The sequence below is a fragment of the Strix uralensis genome, chromosome Z (genome assembly GCF_047716275.1).
Source record: "Strix uralensis isolate ZFMK-TIS-50842 chromosome Z, bStrUra1, whole genome shotgun sequence".
NCBI lineage: Eukaryota > Metazoa > Chordata > Aves > Strigiformes > Strigidae > Strix > Strix uralensis.
In genome coordinates this window covers 12,520,898-12,544,568 of record NC_134012.1, presented here as the reverse complement: position 1 = coordinate 12,544,568, position 23,671 = coordinate 12,520,898, and the positions used below count along the sequence as shown (strand labels likewise).

The following is a 23,671-nucleotide window of genomic DNA, read 5'->3' as shown; positions in this document are numbered from 1 at the left end:
GGGATGCTAGGATTAATAATCAATAGGTGAAATACACTTTCAATCAACAGGTAGAAGAGCATGAATGATTAATTAATGGTGTTTCATTTCGTCCCAAGGTGTGCAGAAACAAGAAGTAGTGTGTAAAAGGCTGGATGACAACTCCATTGTACAAAACAATTACTGTGACCCTGACAGTAAGCCTCCAGAAACCCAAAGAGCCTGCAACACTGAGCCTTGTCCACCTGAGTAAGTCATTGATCACTAAAATGGACATGTGTTTTGCATAGATAGGAAAATCTGTTGACCAACTAGTAAAACCTGTTGACCAAATGTGTATAAAATTCTGATCTCTTATTAGGGTCCTGCCTTATCAGACAGGATATTTGGTTTTGGTTTCTTGTTCCTCTGAAATCAGTTGTGGAAAATACATACTTAATCTAGAGGAGGCCTGATTTCACTGAGGAACAGTGCTGTTTAAACTACACAAAACAGCTCAGACATTGTAATTAAAAAGATGCTAGCAAAGCAGTTTCTTAGGGTGTAAGTGTCAGATGTGGTGAATAGTGCTCAGAGTAGAACTGGGGCCATTCTTAAGGCCACAATGACAGAATAATCTTGAGGTGAGACTAACTTTGCCATAGATATGTATATTGCATACTAAATGTTTGCCGTATTTTTAAGTATATTAAAATTTGTGCTGAAGTGTTTATATGAGAAATGGCAATCATAGAAACTGCTTGATAGACCAAACCATTTACTGATGATAGTTTTGTGAAGCAACTTTCTCTCCAGGATACTCAGTGTTGTACAGTAGTGCTCTGTGCCTTTAGGATTAGATGCCTCCTTGGTTACATCTGTTTAGTTTTATTTTTAAAGATCGTTGTATGCTATATATTGAAAAGATAATTAAAACCACAGCAGCTCATTTGTTCAAAAATGAAACTTGGCAAGGTCCAATAGCATAGATTCATTTTACCACAAAAGCTTTGTAGAAACAGTTGTGATACTTTGCACTAGAAAATAATTTCAGCAGATGCACTACAGCTCCTTCTTATGTTTTGAGACAAGTAAAACTTGTGGAAAAAATGGAAGAGATACAACAGTTCATCGATTCACAAGTTCTGGTTAGTTTAAGTTTGGTGATAATCTGTAGCTGTATTCTAATTGGGCATGAAAATCATTAATGCTGATTAAACGTAGATACTGCACAATAAAGAAGTACTGTGGTCTCTTTTAAACGTCTCTTAGAAACGGTAAAATTGTAGTATAAAGGACACGGGAAGAAATAAGACAAGACTGTAATGCATTAAAATCCTAACAGGTCTTCATGAAGACAGTTTTTTCCTAGAGTATCAGCTGCTTCCCCAGTGTGGTTACTGGTTGCAGGATGGCAGAGCAGTGTTTTCCACACTTACTCCCCCTGTGTCATGTACCATACTCCTCTGATATAAACAGAAGTTATATATAAGAAGCTATTACACTGCTTTCACCTTGAGTGTATTTGAATGTGAATGTGCTGTCTCACAGACAGATCTAAAGCAGGTCTAAGTCACTGCCCCTACAGTCTATGTGTAAATATATGTTTACCCTGCCAGGATGTGCACTTGGATTCTGTTTGGATAATAGTGTTTAACATGGCTGTAAGTGCACTACCTAAACTCTCACACCATGTACTTGAGAGCAGAACTTGGGAATGTTCATGTTTGGTCAATTCCTTCTTAACAAGCACATCCCTATCCCTTCCTTTGTGTGGCTTAACAATTAACAAATTAGCACTATAAAAGATAGTGTTAACATAGTTATTCCGAACTAGTTAATTTTTATTTTTTGCACTGACGTTATTTTAAAAACAAAAACGAAGAAAAAAACCCCAACCAACAAAGTGGGACACTTCTGGATTCTCCATCCAGTACAGCAGGGACACTGGTGTTTCACATGGTGAAACTCATGTCATCAACATTCAGAAAGTGGCTAGTGTGTATTAGTCAGCATCTGCTTGAATATGTCAGAGCAGATCAGCCCACATCTGCCTCCATTCTGATATTCCCCACAGGGTGAATACAAAGTGCCAAACACCTAAGGAAGGGTTCTTGATTCCTGATCCTCTAAGTCTAAAAGGCTGTTCAAATAACAGATAGTTACCCAAAGAACTTTGATCCTTTTGTCTGAAAGATTTATCATCCAGTAATACTTACTCTTTACATAGAGTGGCCAAATACTTCCTTTTTTAATTAACAAATTTTCACTTCCCTTGTGTTGTATACCAAAAGTTATGAAAACATTACTCTTTCTAAGTGAATGGCAGTTACACTGTACTTGATGTCCCTGAGCAGCAGCAAAGACTATGTTTGTTCACGGTATCTTGTTTGTTATTACAATAAGTAACAAAGTTCCAGATTTCAAGAAATGATGCAGGTCTCACAGTTCTATTAATTATGAATAATACTGTCTTATCATACAGTATAAACATAAAAGGTACCTGAGAATGCACTTGAGCAAATCATAGTACCAGCTAGAAATTAACACTTCAGTCTCTCCAGACCTCTGAAGAGCTTCTAATTCTCCCTACTGTGGTAAAAGCATAAGTTTGTTGATGAAGAATCACAAATTAATTCTCTTTTGCTGGGAAATTAATGACAATATGGCGTATTTGTTTGTATCTCTGCATTGATCTAGGTTCATATTAGAATACATTACATGTTCTATAACACACGACAGGATAGCAACACTTTTTTTTTGACAGAGGCTTCAGAAAGCAACAAATCTTATGAGGCAGCTCCAAGCATACCTCCAGGAATGTCCACATAGACTGACATGCCTGGCATTTTTGGCATGTTGGCATTATGTGATAGCATACTAGATTTCACCTTCATCCTTTGCAACGATGATTCAGGCGAGTGTATCTAATCAACATATGAAATATTGAAGACCAAATGTGCTCAACAATGTGAAGAGATATTTCCAGTGAACTGAGCTGCATTAACCATTCATCGGGGGGGGGGGGGGGGGGGAACCAACCAAAAGCCATTTCAGCCAGATTAACAGATGCTTTAATCTCTGCAGCAACACAAAGTGATCTAAATATACTGCACAACTCTTGACTTTTTACTATGTACACACAAACAATCAGAAGTTTCCTTTAGCAGCTATCATGCAGTGCTTTAAATTTTTTAAATATTTGTTGAGGTCATTTTTTTAATGTGATGAATTCTTACTAGTGTTTGCTTTACTTAATCTAATAAATAATATTTTGAATTTCAGTATAGCCTCTTATAAAAAAGTTTTAAAGTGTTTTATAATCAGGAGAGAATTAACACTCAGAAAACCCAATTTTGAGATCAAATTATTTTTCTGTAATGGTACTAGAGAGGCAACCATCTTGGCTTTTAACTTGTGCTGCAACCACCTACAGCAGTGGTTCCCAAACATTTCCAGTTGCAAACCACTTTCAGAGAAATAATTTCAGGCAAGTCCAGTATAAATCTACTTAAATAGCTGCAGTTATGTCAGGCTTAACACTCCTTTCTAACTACTATGGCATAGGGTGGAAATTGCTGCTCTAGAAAAATACAAAGTAGTAGTATTATTGGAAGATATGATTGCAGTGAGGCATAAATTAAAATGTTCAGTAAAAAAACCTTTAAGTTTCTACTTTATTTCACTATGAATCTGTGTATTGTTAACAGTGATTTAGGCCTAGTAATTTAAACTATTTGGATTCTGGGTTTATGCAATTCTCTACTCTGTTTCTGAAGGGTATTAACTGAGTCTCCTAACTTTTTCTATCCAGATGGTTTATAGGAGATTGGTCAGAATGCAGTAAGACCTGTGATGGAGGAATGCGTTCACGAACAGTTCTCTGTATCAGAAAGATTGGACCTTCTGAGGAGGAGACACTGGACAATACCAACTGTTTAACACACCGGCCTATTGAAAAAGAGCCCTGTAACAATCAGTCCTGTCCCCCACAGTGGATTGCTTTGGACTGGTCAGAAGTAAGGCAATTTTTGCTGTGTTAGCTCATTGGTAATAGTGGGGACAAGAATTAAAGACCACGGAATGTTAGTACATTTTCTATCACTGCTTGCTAAGCAAAGGATTAATAAGAAATATAAACCCTCATAGATATAGTATTGAAGCAGTTTTTTCTTTTTTGTTTCCTTCTGTGTGGTTGGTTCTGTTTTTTTGTCAAACAATTATGACCTGTTTTCATTAATGATGGTAGAAAAATAGTGAAATACAAAATAGAATAGCAAAGTAGTAAAAAAACCCCAGTGAAACAAAAAAACCACCTAGAATAGCCGTTTGGTATGAGAAACATTCTTTAAAACAAAAAAGCAATTTCCATTTCCATTGGTTTTTGAACAGGCAAATAGCTGGATAGTAGAGATGATGGTTTTACAGTATGAGAAGCCAGAATAAACTGCTTTTTTTTTTTTTCCCTGAAGCAACCATGCTGATGTAAAGCATCACCTTTCTTAGCAACATGCCTCAAGAGGCGGACCTGAAAGTTGGTATTCTCTTTATTAAAGAAAGAACATCTTTTGTTAAGTATGGTGATACCTGTTACAGTATAAGCTATAAGCCAAGCTTATACTATACTTTATACTGGTTCAAGTATTAAATTTGAAGATGTGAACCAGTGCAGTTGAAAGGAAAGGCAGATACATTTAAATGGGACTGCATTGCATGCAAATCAGAATGCAGAAATGTCTGCATGCTTTTTCAGATCCTTGCTATACTGGACTCCCATCTCACCCCACTTTTTATCTCAAAGTACACTTTGAAGTACTTACAAGTTAGGATTTCCTGAGTTTCCATATCTGTATCCTTGCTGTCAAATGCAGCCGTATCATATAATTGCTCTCATAAATTGATTAAACTGTGTTCTAAAATTAGTTTCAGTGTTTGTCCACTGCTTCTTGGAGAACTATTCCTGAATTCCAATCTTTGAATTGCAAGAAGTGTCCTAATGTTCTAATTCCATGCCAGTTTATACCTGTTCGCTTTTGTTATCTGAAACAGCCCTTCTTCCTTTCCAGCTATTATTCATCAGAAATTCATCTTGATCACATTCTGCTTTCATGTTTCAGTTTGAAGTCATCCGTTTGGGAAAGGATGACTAGAGTTAAATGTATATATTGTCCCAGAGGAGGTTTCACGTGTGCCTCATTCTTTTGTTTCCTACCTCTACTGAAAATACATGTAACCTGGAGTGTATCAGTATAACCTAAATAAGCTTCTGTTCAATATCTATCACATACTGTTTATGTAAGTCATCTTACACTCTGATAATATATCCAGATCTTTATCCTCCTCTTTAATTTCTTTTTTTTTTTTTTTTTAGAAATGCATGCTCTTGCATGTCATACTGCCAAAATTCACTTCATTTCAGTTATTAATGTCTTCATGGTTGTCCAGTTCTTTCTGTAGAGCATACCTCTGTAACATCAAGGTCAGTTAGTTACCTGTGCTATCTGATAGTTTCATTAATTTCAGAAACACTGAACAACTGAAACTACTTTTGTATGAACATTATTAAGTAGACTGGAAAGAAACATGAATCAGATCAGTCCTATGACTAATCCTAGAAGATCTTTCTAGATAGCATCTCTCAACTTCTAAACTTTACCGAGTTGTCTACCCTTTTTCAAATACTTTACTGAAGCCCAGGTACGTTAGAACAGTCCCACTACCTTTGTCTAACAAAAAAATGAAAGATTACTGTTAGAATAAACTGGAACGATCTACCAATGATATACCCATGATTCACTGTGTCCCATTTTCTGTATATGTGCTTGCTTTTAGAGAGTTTCATTCAAAGTAAATGATAAATCACTGAATACTGTAAAGAAGGTTGATGTGCCTGTAGCTGCACAGATCTCTTCTGTGCACAGATACTTTTAGCTCCAAGAAGGAAGTCTACTAGCATCACTGTGAGCACACATAGGTACAGAAGAGCTCTTACCATAATTTGTTAATACAGATAATATAGTTCGCTAAATCACAGAATAGGTGATCTTGGAAGGGACTTCTGGAAGTCATCTTACCCAACCACCCCTGCTCAAGCAGGGCCACCTAGAGCCGGTTACCCAGGACCATGTCCAGACAGCTTTTGAATATCTTCAAGAATGGAGACTCCATCCACTATTAGTTAGTAATAGTCTAAGCATTATGGCAGTACTTAAAAGTAATAATATCTGCATTAAATCACAGTGCTGTGAGCTGCCATGGAAGCTGTTGTTCATCTCCTTGCTGTCTGAATTGCATGCTTGTATAACCTCCATCTGTTTTTCTTAGCTGAAGAAACTACTTCTGTAGACAATTTTTAAATTTTTATTGTTACACACATTATTTTTCTTTGAACAAAAGAAAAATATGTCAATTTGCTGTACTGTTCCATTGGTTTTGCTCTGTAAGGAATTATGAATGAAATGCCATCTTAGTGAACTTTTATATCGAAAAGTCTTCTAAAATATAATGTGAACTTCTGAAATTTTTTTGTTTTCATTAACTTACCAGAGAGATGCTTTTCTTATATTCTGAATGTCCTGTTATTTGTACTAGGTTTTTTTAATAACCCACTACCATAAAACAGGTAAGTCATTCCCAGACTATACCTTAATGTGTCTATTTTTATTCAAGATAACACATATTTTTTGGAATCAGTTCTATAAAAAGTTGTCACCTTTATATCCTGACACCTGAAGAAAAGTGGTTTCAGCAACTTTTCTCAGTGTAGATCAGCATCTGACTTAAAGCAGAAAGGAAAGGAGTGAGAAGAAAAGAATGGATGGGTGGGAGGGGATGTTCCATGGAAGACTCTATACTACATCTGTGGCACTGACAGTTTGTAGGCTCTTTGCATTCGTTATAGCAGTACTTTATTTCCAACTGGAATATCTAGTCATCATATGAGTACTAACAAATAATACTATCCATATGACAAGTTATAGAGCCATAGATACATGTTGTCTGTATACTGTTGCCCTTTAGCTGCGTCCTGGAGACATTGCTCATTAATACATCATTCTTAGAGCTATCAACATTGCCACCCTCATAAGAATCTTGAAGAACTTTTTAAGGCCTTCATATCCAGCCTTTTATACAGCAGAAGCATGTTATAATTTGGAACAAAATCATTCTAATCTAAAGATTCAAGCTCTGCTAAGCTTCTGGTTGTGACGGTATTTAATTAGAATTGTGAAAAAGTGCCAACTTCTTTCTGGTATGAATTTTGCCAGGTGTAGCTTGGCAAACTGTCTTGACTGATGATACCATTTTAATATAATGAGAAAACCAGCTTTTTTTCTGTTCAGGATTCCCAGAAATAGAATGTATTCAAATCCCTATAGTAATATACATTTATATATTTATTTATATGATTTTCTGACAGAAGCGTGAAAATGAAATCAAGAGTGAACTCAATAAGTGAAAAGTTGAATACTTCTTCCGTTGAAACCAATAGCAAACCTTGCTACTTTTCTCTGAAATGCAAATTCTGAAGTTTTGTTCTCATACTCAAAACAGCCAATATGTGATAAAAATTAAACAATTATAGAACTCTTTTATATGCTAATGCACTTGTTGAGCATCAGTATAGTTACACATTTTTTTAGTCTTCAATGATAATTAGCAAGAAATTATGTATCTTTTTGGTCAGAGAAATAAACAGTTCGTAAACACAGAGATTAAATTAAGTCCTTAGGGTAATGTAAAAGGTCTTTTATCAAATAGTAATTGAAGTTAACAGTGTCTTGCCCAGTGGAATGTAGTCATGCTCGGGTAGTGTCAGTTTTGCCATAAAATTTTTCACACTTTGCAATAGTTGAGCTTTGACTGAATTATTCTGCCCACTGTAAATGACTTCTTTTATATTTTTTCAGATAATAAACCAAGAAAAACTAATCTAAGGATTTCTTGAGAAGTGCCTTATCAGACAAGCACATTTACTTTGCATTCATATTACCATTAGTCATGACTTCCTCTGAGTCAAAAATTCTAGAAGCATTTAATAATGGTTTTGTTTGTCTGGGTATTTTGTCTTGCATTTGCTTTGAAGACATATTTTTTTGATAGATTCTACTGATGCATTTTATTTTTGGTGATTCAGTATTATTGTAGGCAACCTATTTCCTTACTTCACTTTCATTCCTGGGGACTGGATGTAATCCATCTTATTTAGTGGAATTTTGACTATGACTCCAAAAAAGTGGGTTTTTAAGGGACATTGTTTCCTTCCGGTACCAGTAGCTGAAAGAAGATTTTTCTCAAATGACAGTTTAGACGTAGATAAAAGAACATATCTTCAAGTAGGACTAGGAAATGGATGCACCTAAACTCAAATTTTGATCCTCAAACTCTTGTTTATTTGATAACATATTCTAGCGATTATGAAACAGCACAAGCTGATTGGGTTTTGACAATTTTTACAAGGTCCTTTCAACCTTGTCTCTTTTCTGTTTGTTTTTGACAGAATGCTGTCACTGAGAAGAGGTTGAGTGCAAGTGGTTTTAAGCACTCAGCTAGGAAGGGGCACTTGCTTCTAGTTCCTGCCTAAAAGTCATGCATTTTACAGGAAATATTTGTGGGGGAAAATAAACGCAACATTCCATGGAATTTGGACCAGAACTGAGGAGTCATGATCATGATGCTGAAGACCTCACATACTTGGGTTTTTTGTCTCTATTTAGATTAATATTCTTTTTGCAGTTCAGCCAGAGATACAGAGATCTTTCTTCTCTTACTTTCCTTCTTTCCCTAGTTTTCCAGAAGGCAGGTACTTAGGGTACACAAGATTTGGGGTTAAAGCCCCTTCAGTATGAGGACGATTGAACCTGGACGTTCTGTATCAGAATTCGAAACACTGAACTACTGTAGATAAGGAGGCAGTACCTTGATAGGAAAGAATAGGATAGGAAAGGAAAGATTAAATTTTAAGTAAGGTAATCATATTCTCATTTTATAGTTCTGGATTCTAAACTTTGGATAATAAGATTTGGGATAAACTTGTCCATTCTGTATTCAATTGTTTAGGTGGCTCCCACTGAGACATTTTCTTAAAGATCTTATTTTGAGGTATATACACCTTTACATATGCATAGGGAATATCAATACATAGTACTGTGGAACTGTTTTTAAAATTCTTTAAATTAGGCAGAGATGCTTCAGGATTAGGCATACAACAGTAAAGTTGGAATCACTCAAGTCATTTTTTTGAAAATTAATCTTAGGGGGTTTTCTGTTTTCCCCAGTTATACACTGACCTGTTTTGGATGTGTGGGAGGCCTTAGGTGTGCAACCTCTTAAATACTGCTCCAGTTCCACGTAGTATTATTTCCCAGATAATGTTTTGTCTCTAGAGCTGCTTTCATGTGAAAGGCAGTTCCACTTCAGCATAATCTGTATGTAAGGTTTATGCTATCAGAAACTGATTTTGGTCCAAATACTGCAGATATGCTTATGGGGTAAAGATTAACATGCCAATAGGGAATTCTGAAATGGTGCTTGCAAAATCTCCTGGTCAGATGTTGAATAGGGACTGATTTGTGGAAGGTCTTGAGTTTTAATTTTGTTAACACTTGTCTCTTCCCAAATCTGCAGTTGTGCTAATGTAAATGTCAGATAATAGCAAAAAGGAAGGAAAAGGGGGAGAAGTCCGATATGAAGAAAGAGGAGGAAGAACAAAGGTCATCAGACCTGCTTCTTTTCAAATTACTGTTTATTATCTGCTTGTGTTAGAACAAGCAAGGGAGTGATAAAAGGTGGAAAAACAAGAACTGTGTGAAAACAGAATTAAAATTTAAATAGCAAAGCAGAGAAAAGCATGCATTGTAAGAGAGGGTACAGTATTTCTATCCGAACTGTCTGGTTTCTATGGAGTCCAATAAAGCATTTATCTTCCAATATGCATATTGAGGAAAAATGTGTTCATTGTAGCTCAGTAGTCTGTAAGTGAGGTGGAGAAAGACTGTACTAAGGTCATATGAAGAACAGAGTGTTCTACTTTTAATTTCTGAAATGCACACTCGAGTTTGTTTCATAATAGTGCTACGTGTGGCAGACCTTTCTACTTTGCAGCAAAGTGCTTTTCTTAAACCTAACCTAAAAGCTCTTATGTATAAAAGTAAATAATAACACCATAGCCTAAATATAAATAGCAAAGGAAATCTACTTTTATCAAATTAAAAATTATAAAAACTTGAACTTAATAAAGCAATCATCAGTTAGCTTGTCTAAAGATTTTAAAATTATTATTATTATTATTATGATCTTTTTGGGAAAATTGTAATTATAGTTTAATTGTAAGACCATAAATATATTCTCCTGTTTTCTATAATCACATTTCCAACACTTTTATTGAATTTTTACTGAGATTTTTCATTGTTTATTCGCATCAATATTTTTTCAGTGCACACCAAAGTGTGGCCCAGGATTCAAACACCGAATTGTTCTGTGCAAAAGCAGCGATCTTTTAAAAACTTTTCCAGCTGCGCAATGCCAAGAAGAAAGCAAGCCGCCCGTCCGCATCCGCTGTAGTTTAGGCCGATGTCCTCCTCCTCGCTGGGTTACTGGAGACTGGGGACAGGTATGATAGTTCATATAAGTATTTTTTGCTATTAGTCTCCTACATGTTAGCACCTTCTAAGGAGGTGATGTTGCTGGAAATGGATAAGAGATGGTTCCCATGATGAAACAAAAGCTTCTCCCCTATTTTTTGTCTCAGATTGAAATGTGATGCTGAATGATGTTTGTCTGCTGAACTATAAAGGATTTGCTGACAGCCATCTGGTTTCTACTGGATGAATTTCTGTATGCATTTTCTGAAAAATTATATAGTCCTTATTGCAGTTTTTTTGGAAGGGGATTTTGGGATACAGCAATGTTGCAAGATTTAGCATTTTAAAAACACATTTAACTTCCTTGAGAAAAAAATCCAATTTCTATTTTGGTGAGATATAGATATATATAGCCACAAAAAAAAATTTGAGATCTATATAATTTTATGTAAAACACACTGAATTACCAGACAGGGAGCTAAATTGTTACAGAACAGGCTGAATAGTGCTGCCATTATGCAGTGTTTCTAAATATGATACAGTGAGTTTCCTTCTTTCTTTATGTTTTTGCATCTCAGTTTTGATCAGTGACCTATTTTAAAAATAATAAATGGATGTTTCAGTTTCTAAGTTTGCTGAGTAATTTGCCACTAATGAAAATAAAACACATTATCTTAACTAACCGAGGGACAATAATTTGTGATATTAGAGTCTTACTGGCTTTTCTTTTACAGTAAGTTGTTCAGATGCACATTTATCTTAAATTGATATTGCACTAAAACCACTGTTTAGTTATAGAAATTAAAACATGTTTTGAAACAGCAAACTGTTTTTGTTTGAAAGATAGTTTCCTTTTTTCTTAAAAAAGTCCTCTAGTAGATTTGAATTCGTGCTCTCTTTGGTTTTTCTTTATTCTAAAGTAATTCTTGAAAACATGCACTTAAACTCAGACATGATATATGAAATAATGCAAATTAAATTATATTCTTATATCTCAAATCTGTACTGTTCAGGGAGCCAACATTCATTGTGTTTTATTTTCTTTGAAAGGCAAGTGCTCACATACAGTGTCAAAAAGGAAAAATTCTAAAATATTTTAGGAAAATTATTTTCTGCATTAGCCAAATCTCTTCGGATGCCTGTCTTCTTTAAAATTTGTGCATGTGTACTGTTCCTGATTGCTTTACTGTTATCTTGTTTTATATCTTAAAATTGGATCCAAGTTGTTTTAGTTTTTCATCTTTCTTATTTTTAGTGTTCTGCACAGTGTGGTCTTGGGCAACAGATGAGAACAGTACAGTGCCTCTCATACACCGGACAAGCATCCAGTGAGTGTCCAGAAACACTTAGACCACCATCAATGCAGCAGTGTGAAAGTAAATGTGACAGTACTCCCATTTCCAACACAGAAGGTAAGTTTGCCATCTCATTGTAATTTATTCTGGAAAGAGTCAAAAAGTCTAAATGACATCAAAAATGTCTAAATGACATCATCTCTCAGACTGTGAATTAATTTTTTACAATCATTTTCTAATTAGTCATTGTAGTTCAAAGGTGAAGTCAATAAAATCCTAATACAGGTTCTTCGTTTAAAAAAACACCCTTATAAATATATAGCCTAAGTCATGGACAAAATACTGTTGTTTTGTGTCATTAGTTTTCCAGTCTCTTTACTGGTTCAATGGAAATGTCCATAATAGCAGGGTGAGCATGATATACTTCTCATCCACTGACCTTCTACCTGCTCCATCAGTGATTAACATAACAATGTAGTGGCAAAAATAGTTAATTACATGTTTACTGAAAGCCTGGGACCATAGATTTAATGCTACATGGTGCTACGAGCCTGTTCTTTGACTTATCAGCTTCTTCTAATTAACGTTCAATTTCTTGGATTTATAATGCCTGTTTGAAATAATTACAGTATTTTTTACATGATGCAGTCTAATCAGACTGTTAACCAGCTTCATCATAACATGTTTTTGCTAGAGGGTATATTAGATAATATTGTCAAAATAAGCTTATTAATGTTTATGAAGGGCTCCATATCTGAGCTCATAAATTGTTCAAGCCAACCTATTAGGAAATGCTGTCTTCAAAGTAGGATTGGAGTGCTAGTCAGTAAGAAAAAAGAGTTTCCTCATTGATTGTAAAACTGTAGAATAGTTTCTCTTTGTGTGCAAGGGGAAAAGGAATAAAAAATTACCAAAACACACATGTCCAATAATCAAGAAAGATTGCACAGCAGTAATAGTTCTTTTAAAACAGTTATTCCCTGAATTTTGATAGAGTACTTGACTGCAATGTCACTAACACTGCTCTGTAACTAATCTCTCTGCAGTATACAATGGAGTATCTTTTACACAGCTTCTCCAGCTACATTGGAGTTTAATATCTATATGGAACAAATAATTTGGTTTTAAATTTTTAATGAAAAGGCAAATTTTTGCTACAGTCTACCCTGATTTGGTGTTCATTCAATACCTACTGTATCCATTCAGGTACATGCCAGAGATTCAAAGTTGTCATAAATGTCTGTCAGATGAAGATGTCTGTGATGAAATGGGAGCATACTAACATCTTCCCAGAAATACACTGATGATTTAGTGTATAAGCACCATAATTTACTTCTTAAAAGTTTTAATTTTAAATAGGCTTATCATCCCATGTCTCCATTTGAAAAAATTTTGATAATAGGATTTTCCTTGGTTATTTTAATTCCCATTTTTATGTTTAGTGCTCTCAAGTAATCTTTATGTGGTGATTATCAATCTAGGAAACTCTCTGCCCTTTAAAGCTCAAAGGCTAAATGATATTTTATTTCCAAACACAGATGTTGACTTTTTCAAAGTAAGGAAGGTAATAAAGTACTTATAAGAGGACATGATTTAGTCCCTATCTCCGTAATTTCAAGATTACAAGATCATGTTGTAATTTATAGTCATTATGTTAGTAGTTCTTTAGTATTATCAGGAAAATATGCTAGTTTCCCACAGATGAATACAATCTTGGGTTTCCTTTGTGTGATCTATATACACTGTGTGGTCATGGTCTTATTTACTGTGGAACTGTGCAGGGTAACTATGAGAAGTAAGCCTGTTGGTAATAGTGTTTTTCAAGGACCTACACTTTCCCTGGAAGATTTTTGTGATCCACAACTAGAAAATGTTGAAAATAATTTACATAGTATTCCAGATGGACTTCAGCTCTTTGGCCTGTACTCTGAGTGGGCCAGACATGAGCCAGCTCCTTATTGACAGCCATGCAGCCTCATTAGCACAGTTAGGAAATATTGAGGGGAAAAAACATATAGCAGAGTCTCTTCCAATAGGTACAGTTCCCAACATGTTGCCACTTAGCATCCCATTTTTTCTTATGTCCCACATTGAAGGTATTTACTGGAAACCACTGATTATTTGTAAATGATTAAGTGGCTCAAATGGCTCCAAAGTAAGTATTATCTCAAAATTCATTGAACAATTTAAAATACCTACATCCTTTCTGAAGAATCTTGCTGCAATCCATGAAATACTGACAGTGCCCTCTTCCAGAATTAAACAAAAATTTTGTCTTCAAGGTATTTTTTCAATACTTCGGCAAGTATTTCTTAAATATGTATTCTAATTTATACACATTTCAGAGCTGCTATTGAACACTGAATTTAAGAAGCACAAAATGAGTATTTGCAGAATAGTGTGTGTGCATTGCATATTTTCTGCCTTAAAGAATCCTCTTAGACACAAGAGGAGCTGACATCTCCTGTGTTAGTAAAGTGTTAGCCTTTAAACAGAGAGGCCTATCTTTTTCAGCATACTAGGGATGATGGAAGGCATGTAAGATTTCAAGAACTAACTAATCCTAAGGAGCACAGCTATTTTTGGAAAGGTAATACTTCCTAAGAAAGAAATATTTGAGTTCTGGTATTTCATTATGAATGTTACTTGTGAGAGGGGCATACTGTGCCTGTATGCTCTCTTCTGTCTCTCTCCAGGTGCAGTGGGATGTGAACGGTCAATCACTATTTGGGTTTCAGGGAAGGAGTCAGTTGTCTCAGAGGGAGGTTCTGCCCCCTCGGAGTGCATGTGCGTAGCAGGGCATACCTGCTCGCATGAAGAGACTTTGTCCATGTCCCACCTAGTAGCACTGCCTTGTGTTTTGGGCCCAACTGTGGGACAAAAGCAACTTCAGCAACAGATCATTGGTTTGCAGCAGGGTCAGACTAACTGAAAGGATTCCCTTCCTATTTCAAACCCCAGCAAACTTACCGATTCCCTTCACTTTGCCAAACTCCAGCCTGAGGAACCCATTCAGTAATTGCTGGACAATTTAGTTTTGATAAGACACATATTTTTGAAGAGGCTTGAGCCACTCTGCAATATAATGATTGTGTTGGTAACATTTGGAAGCCCTTTCTTGGGGAAGGTATGGGTTGTTTACATAAGAGTCAAAATTTGGGGGATACAGAAATAGTAAAAGAAAGTTACAATACATCTTGTCACATTTTACATCTGCTTTAGCTCTTTGTTTTCTTTAAACTCTTCATTGGTGATTTAGAATGTTGTAGATGAGGTTTTGACAGACTGCCACTGATGGGGGTAAGATTGCATTTGCTGCTGTAAGTGAATTACAGGCAGCATGTACCATGTGATTTGAGTGATTTGAAATGTTTTCAGAATTATTTTGTTCTCTTAAGTATATATATATATACTTGTCTGCTGAATCTGGTGTGCTAAAGGCCATCTGAAGCTTTACCTGAAAACTGTTTTATCTATTTTTATGTCATTTCAGTTTTCCTTGAATTTTGTGTGATATGTCTTTGCAGTCTCTTTAGCTGAAGGCACAGTGACATTCTGTGGTTTTATTACTGTAACATGATACTTAATATCATAGTATTGTCTGATCTAGCCACAGAGTTCAGGGAAGGGGGAGTTCAATACATGTAGCTTACTGAAACTTATTAACAAAACGGGCTCTGCTAAAAGTTTTCCATTCAACCACAGTGCTATGAAGAACAGGCTACTTCATCAGCCACCATATCTATTTCAAAACTGATTTTTAGAACAGAAGTTGTGGGCAACTTCCAGAATATTGTCTCACTGCTGTCCAAATGGCATTGGCTGAACAGGGTCTAGTTTTAGTCAAGAGGAAGAATAACTCAAAGAAACATGAAATAGGATAATTTCAAATCCTACTTTTAGCAAAAATGCAGTTAGTGGCTTTACTTGTATTTAACTAAATACAATGTGTATGAGGGTTATTTTTGGGATTGAGTGAATTTTTTACTTCTCATCAAGATCAAGTGAAACTTTTTATTCCTCACTTCATTTATAATTCACCATCTGTCTCTCCTATATTCCCGGTCTTCACAAACACAGGGACCTGAAAGACAATTGACTTCTTTTAGGAAGAGTTTCTGAACCTCGGTGAAACACAGTGACCATGTGTGGTTGCTGATAGAGAAATACATTTCAACCAGCTATCCCCAATGTCGTTTCTCCTGGCATCCAATTCTGTTTCCAAATTGAGAATTAAAAATTTAGAAAAGTAATACATAAAACATTGGGAAGGTGGAGTAAAAAAAAGTACAATTAAAGCACTGTATCTGTGTTAATGAAATGAAAGTTTAAATCATTTTATGACCTCTATTTATCCAGTTAAAAGCACGTATATTGCCATTATCAGAAATACCGTTCAGTACACACCCTAAGTTCAGCCTCATTGGTGCATTCGTATCTTCAGATACTAAAAATTCTCATCTGCACTGAACTTGCTACTAAAGTATCCTTGCAGCATGAGCTAGCATGAGCTAGCACAGTCCCTAACTGCCTGTTCCAGAGCAAAAATAATGTACTAGGAGATTGTATGTAGAAGGAACACAAATAGGAGTAGCTGAATGATTGACATGCTGACTGTGTTTGTTTCACTATTACTTTTTCCTTTTCTTACCTCTTTGGTGTGTCTGTTGTCTCTTTCATATTTGGCTTACAGACATCTCAGAGTCAAGAATTGTTGTTCTGTCAGGCCTTGGAGCAACAGCGTTCTGGCCTCCAATCTTCGCTTCTAGATATCAAATCAATACAGAATATGATAATGGTCAAAGTATTGCTAGTTTATCTCCTTATTATTCACATATTCTTTAAAGCTGTTGTAATTTGAGAAAGATTGTAGGAGGAAGCCAGTATCCAATGCAACCTTAAAAGTGTAAAAACTTGCAGCATTCTTTTGAGACAAATAATTTTCTGAGAAATTAATCTGATTTCATTTTTCCCATCACTTAATTTTTGTAATTCAAACTTGTGGGGTTTACTTTTTCTCCTTACACATCTCTTCCATCTTCCTGCACATGAATCAAAGCTCTTTGCCAAAGTCCTATTTTAATACCAGTCTGGAAGTAACTGCTCAAATGCTTTTGACTAAAAATCCCCTATCAGGCATCTATCACAATGTTCACTCCAGAGCAAAGGAAATCTGCAGCAGCAACATCTGAACTGTAAAACCTGAGATTACCCCTGAGCTGTCAAATACAGCTGTATCTCCAGCTAGATCAGAATGAGAACTGGGCATGGACCAAACTATTCCATTCCCTATTCCCACCTTCTTTCTACAGACAGGAAACTGAGCCAGAGGAGAACCACAGCATATTCCAGCAGTGCTCCTGTAATGTACCCCACAAGTCACTTTAGATACAACCTGTGTGGGATGAAGGAATCCTTCCTCTGCGTGGTTGAGCTCTTGCTCTCGCTTCCTGGGAGAGTTACCTGCCAATATGACAAGGGCTGCTACAGCAGTAAGCCCAGCATATAGGGAAAACACAACTATGAAAAAAAGCTCTTACATGTCTCTTACAGGCATAAAAATGGCTTTTCCTCCTGTATAAAAGAAATTGTGGGTGTGTGGAACCAAGCCTAAAGTGTAATCCACCATTCAGTCCAGTCACTGAACTCACACTGTTGGTGCCTTTATTCATAGCACTCGTCATTTTCTCCATCCCTGTTACCTGCAATGCGCGTTCTATTTCAAGGATTCTTACAAAAGCAGAGGCATGGTACCAAATAGTGAAAATTGTGTCAATTTTTGGATACTCTCTCATGGATGAATAAAATAACTCCTGAGAGAGAAGCTATATATAAAAGTATTGTAAGAAAAATGACTCACATTTCCTAGCTGTCTAAAGTGATCATTTATCCCAATAAATTATAGTTCTTCCAAGACAAAGTAGGCACACTTGTAAATGTCTGGGCGAGAAGCCCTGCAAACTTTTTTATGGCTTTTTAAAATGTGTTGTGTGCTCAAGACTGGACTACAAAGAGCCGTTACAAAGAGGGCAAGGTGGATGGATAGAGAAGCAGCATGTTAAATGTCAAATTTTCTTTGTGCTTTAATTTTTATTTCTGATTTTTTTCTCTTTAATGCTTTTAATTATTAGAGTGCAAAGATGTGAACAAAGTGGCATATTGCCCACTGGTGCTGAAGTTCAAGTTCTGCAGTCGAGCATACTTCAGACAGATGTGCTGCAAGACCTGCCAAGGACACTGACCCACAGAAAGCACAGGAATGTGTCTTGTTATTATCATTGTGGAAGAGCGTCCATCAAAGAGAGCCACACAGCGGAATGAGATTGACGTCCTTACAAATGCATTACCCTGTGGAAAACGTAACCACTGGTCAGCCCCAGCTGACAGGATTTCAATATTATTTTAACTTCTGTGAAGTGGGATTTATTAATCCAAAGTGCTGGACACAGTATAAGGAGGGCATGCCAAATTGGAAAGATCCACACAACACATATAGAATAGCTTACTGTGGAACATTTGTGTTCTTGACTAAATCCAATAGTCTGTTTACCTCCTTGGACCATTAAAGTAATTTTTATTATGGACTAGCAATGACACTGAATCCATTTGTATTTAAAACTGTTTAAAATGTAGCTGTTATGACTTGGTCTACTATGGAAGTAAAGAAGAATCCAAAAAATGTTAAGTCATAGCTTAAAAATGTTAACTATTTTATCTCACAACACAGCACCACAATTTAAATTATAAAATGAGCTTGGAAATGTTATTTAAGGAGCAGAAATTAAAAAAAAGAAGTATTTTTCCTTCATTCCACCCAATTCCCTTTGGAGTAATCCATATTTCCTGAGCACTGCTGTGAGCCATATATAAAGCTATACTAAATAGAACAACCATGAGGGACTTAGTTTTAAGAGGTGCAACAGTTATTGCAGTGGTGCATGAAATACGAGTGTGCCATGAAACAAAATGAAATCTGTGTTGCAGGTTTATGGCCATTTTGCCATTGTACAAGTGAAGCTGAGATTTCCACTGAAAGGGAACATTTCAGTATCATGGAGGAGGCAGACTCCAACAGTGGTGAAGACCGTATTGCCAGCTTCTTCACTACTACGGTACAGGTTGCTCAGAACTTACACTTTGACTCCAGCTCACTTTTGTTTACAACACCAGCCACAAAGAAGAAACAACTTTGTGGGCATCTAGATCTGGTTTACACGTTACTTTTGATTCTCCAAAACTAAGAAATTCCAGTGCAAAAGATAAGCCTACTGTGTAATAGCAACAGTCCTTTGCAAAGCTGAAAGTTAAAATGGAATCCGGGTGTTCACTTTGATACCATAGCAGAAGGGCATTTGTTTATGAGAAAGAAAATGTGAATGTGCAGTTCAGGAGACCACATCTGAGTGGGCAAGAATTACAACCAAAGAATAAACGACTCATGGAGGTATCTAGGTTCTGTTCAAATGGGAAGTCAAAAGTGTGCTTGAGCCAAGAGGCCTGTTGGACTATGAGGAGTAAGGCACACTGGAAAAGGGGTGGCTAGGATGAAGTCTGGCCACCTTCACCTAAATGGCCAGGTACGTATTTAAAGCTGGACCATATTTAAAGCTAGGGCAGGTTTCAGCATGAGACTGGAACAAACTCATGCTTATGAATTAGTAGCTAGATGCCTTAACTTTTCTGCCGCCATACTCCACTTACTTCATATTACCATGTTTTTAATATTCACCAAATACTTTGCATTTTTAAATGTGAAACCAAACTACTTAGGCAAGTAACATTCAAGAATCTACCATAAAAAAATTAATTCTTGTGCCTTTCTTCCCCTTCACTTTTCAATAACAGACTCAACAAGGAGATAAGGAAAGTAGGTACTTGTTTATATTAATATATTGTACTTGAACACTTGCATTTTGCAGCAGGTACTTGGTGAATGTGCTTTTATATCCAACTATGCCTCCTTTGTTGTAGTGCAATTAAAGTTATGTGAACAATAACGTGTTACACATTCTAACTCAGATAGCACTTTTTAAAAAAAGTACTCTTTTCAGTGAAAAATAATTTCAGAGTATCCTGAAATTGAAGTGTACCAGTGTATTTTACCAATAACAAGCCAGATGTGTTGCACACTATTTACTAATGTGAATTAACATGGAACAGTAGATATTGTTAACAGGACCCTTACTATGAAATTCCCCCCCCCCCAACACACTGACAATCTATCCGTGGGGTTTTGCGTAGCCCGTGTATTCATGACCATCAAATTCCTGTCATCTGCTACCTCTTGCCAGTATTTCCACTTCTGTACACCTGTGACCAGTGGAATTCATTCTCAGTTGGCTTGCATGTATTCACATATGCGTATTTGCTGCTCTCATTGCCATGTAAACAACTCCTGTTAAAAGTGACACCAGTAGAAAAAAAGAAAAACAATCTTTGGGAGTTGCACATAGGGATTAAAGGCAGTATGTAGTCCTTCTCTGTTAAGTGAATTGACTTTCCATATCCTTTTGACAAAACACCTTGGTGCTACCACGTCCTGGTTAGGTCAAAAATATGATGAAAGGGAAAGGGATTGCTAAGGCATTCCCTAAGCAAGAGGCCTCTTTGTATCAAGGTCCAGTTTTCTCCAGGGCATGATTTTGTTTATCAGCTAATGTGTCTTTGCAGCTAATAGAAAAAGGGTTTTCTGTGTATTCAAAGGAAACCTTTTTTTTTTTTTTTTTCTTTTTACCTCACTTAGGACATTAAAATTGTAAGGAGTGTTTCCAAAGACACATTTTGCTGTCTTACTGGTGCTAAACACTAGGGAGTCTGATGTTTACTCTGAAATAACAGCACTGAGGTTGGAATTCAAAGAACTCCCTGGAGCAGCGTTGAATTGTATTGTTAAAGGGAACAAAACACAGAATGTATGTGGATTTACAAACTAAGCAATCCTTCAGACTAAGACCAAAAAATGAAACCTGATTCAAAGAAAAAAAAAATTCATTTCCACAGCACAGTTCATTGCTGCTGCTACACTGTAGCCATCTATATAATCTAAGCTAAATAGTGTTATACTCCTAAATAGTGACAAAAGGACTATTTGTAAAGGCTATAAACATGGCAGGCCTAGAATCAAATGATAGAATACGAAATGCAGAAATCAGTCTGGTGCCAGTACTTCCACTGAGCAATACTATCAGCTGAAGAAGATCAAAACAGAAAGAAAAATCTAGAGATTAACCCCTCAAGGTGTATACACCCCAAAATAGTCCATTTCGTTAGGAACTTTGTAATGGAGTGAATGTCACATAGATATCCTTAATAATACAGACTGAAATTACCATTGTATTATTGTGATTAGTTGCTTATTATTTTATACTCAGTATTAATGTGGTACACTGTTACTTTATTATTATTATTTTTGCTTTTGTAAATTATATTCTAATTTATTGTCATGTTTCTTAACACTTGTTCTACATGCATTCTCTTGCTTGTAATGAAAACATAAATATTGTAACACTTGATGCAGTGAAATTCCACACCAGGCACAGATTTGTTTTTAACATAGATAATTTAGTAAAATAAAGCTGCAGCTTTTAAGAATGATACCCATGGTACCGTTGTCCATTTCCTGACTTACAGTTACTAGAATTCTGTATGCTTAACATTTGCTTCATCAGATGCATCAAAATATATATAAGATGTTCTTTTTCAAGTAACATCTATATGTTATGCTAGAATCCTGGCCTTGCCAGCAGCGATGTTTGTCGTATATAAGCAAAACAATGAGGAAAAGGAAAAGTCAAGAACATGGTTATGTACATTATTAGATAATATTTTAGCCTAAGAATAATGTAGATCAAGAATGACATTAATGGCAGCAAAAATATCCTGTACTTCTTGGAATGATTTCATTAACAGCCAGTCAATAATAACAATAAAATGTCCTTCTTGCATTGAGCTTTTAAGGTTTTATCTGAAGTTTATCTGAAGCCGTGATGTTTTTAAATATAAAGAAGAAAGTCATTTCAGAAGACTTGGTGCTTAGGTCACTGTTGCTGAGAGATGCTTCTTTTCTTACCTGGTAAGGTAGGAATACCTTGTATGGAAGTCTCTGATCAAGTCCTATGAAATATTTCTTGTTTCTCAGTTAAAATCTAGTTTCTGGTTTAATGAAAATAATGACTTGTCTATTATGAGTAAGATGTTGAAGAAAGTGTAGAGAACGTTAAATATTTTGATAAGGCATTTAGTAATTTTCGTTCTTTTTTATTCTATTTACAAATAAGTATTCAGAAAACAATTACCTGTTTTAAAGGTATGGGTATTTCTACCTGTGCTCTGTCACAAAAGTTTTACTGCCCTACAGATCAGAAGTTAAAGATGGGAGTAGTCTTAGTAAATAACACAGTCTAATAACAGTGTTCTCTGCCATTCCAAAACTCTGTTGACTTTCCTCCGATACATTCACACTACAAGTTATTACCTGATAGGTTTCCTACTATTGTTCAGTTTTGAGTATTATTCTTTCCCCCTGGAGCATTTGTGTTTTGGGTTATAATGACAAACTGGGTACACTGAAACAGATGCTGTTGTGATTCCTTCTCTTTTTCTCCTCCTGCTACCTTAAACCTAACATCACTCATGCTGACTCGAATTCCTGGCACACAAAATTCCCTTCAGTCTTTTAAAATGCACTCTTCCTGCACCTGAACTTCCTTCTGGAACCAACCCTGCTATTATAATTCTCTGTTACAGTTTTTCAGTTTTATTTCTTGAGCAAATGGACACCTTTTTTACCTGAGATACTTGCTTTTTATTTCTCTGTTTTCCTTTGCTATACCCCACAACTATTCCTTCATCAGTAAACTCCCTGTTCTTTCTGAAGCTATCTGATCTGCAAGAAGCACTTTTAAGTATCTTCTGTAGAATGCTAAACAGGCCTCGATTATTTTGCTGACATTTTTTTTTTTTTTTTTTTTTTTAATTGCTAAGAACTAAGGTCCAGGACTCTTCTGTGAAGGTTTACTGCAGTAGACTTCGGATGAGTCCTGTGAGCCTCATCTGGAGTCAGTCAATCATCAATCTAAGAGTCTTTATGAGAAGGCCGTTACTAGGCTGAGACTGTCATTCTGCCCTATCTGGCCATCTTTCCTTCACCACAAACAACAGTTAGGTGGAAGGGATGGATTGCTTCTGTGTGGTCCCTCCAATCTTTGTCCTAGACAGAATGGTGTAAGAGCATTTGCATGCAGTAATCAGGATGGAATCCTAAACAGACTTACAAGGGCTCAGTCAGCCACAGAACAAGGTTCCCTACAGCACTAGAGACTTGGTAGTTTCCCAAGTATATTTGGCCCAGCTAAAGGGAGAGTTCATGTCCAGTTTAGGAAACCGAGCCACTCAGAATGCGGTATGGTGTGCATTTAAGGATACTGCATCACTTAAACTGGTATATCACCTAAGCACTGCATGTCATCTATTTTCTTCTGTTTCTGCACAGGACTGACATTTTCATTGAGCTGTACAGGCTACAGGACACATAGTTTATGCTCAGAGGTCATATAGTTGCTAGTTAGAAAATTACTGAAATCTGACTGTGAAAGGATGTAAGTATGTATTTCTGTATTAAGAACGGGAAGACGCCATTTCTATAAACAGGAAGGCCTTTTCAGAGAAGACCTAGCAAGATCACTAGATGTATAATCTCACTTCTTTAGTAATCCTGTTTGGAACAAATTCATCGGGTCACAGCTTGAGGTAGAAATGTTTTGGAAGCTAGACGAGAAGGCTCAGCCAGAGAGTGCTTCAGGTTTCAGTTGCTGTGACCACCCAGAGGGATCAGAT

At 36.1% G+C, this 23,671-nt stretch overlaps 1 protein-coding gene across 4 annotated transcripts in view; it reads left to right on the top strand.

Annotated features, from left to right (window-relative positions):
• The window catches only part of ADAMTS6 (ADAM metallopeptidase with thrombospondin type 1 motif 6), a 156,143-nt gene extending 134,711 nt beyond the window's left edge, over window positions 1-21,432 (top strand). For 3 of the 4 annotated variants that reach the window (XM_074856398.1, XM_074856397.1, XM_074856396.1), the window contains 5 exons: window positions 99-228; window positions 3,773-3,977; window positions 10,394-10,570; window positions 11,797-11,953; window positions 17,968-21,432. In XM_074856398.1, the coding sequence (XP_074712499.1) occupies window positions 99-228; window positions 3,773-3,977; window positions 10,394-10,570; window positions 11,797-11,953; window positions 17,968-18,077 (779 nt within the window). In that variant the 3' untranslated portion in view covers window positions 18,078-21,432. Of the gene's footprint in view, window positions 1-98; window positions 229-3,772; window positions 3,978-10,393; window positions 10,571-11,796; window positions 11,954-17,967 lie in introns of those variants that run through there. The other variant, XR_012627127.1, reaches the window with a different exon arrangement.
• Window positions 21,433-23,671: the final 2,239 nt, after the last annotated feature.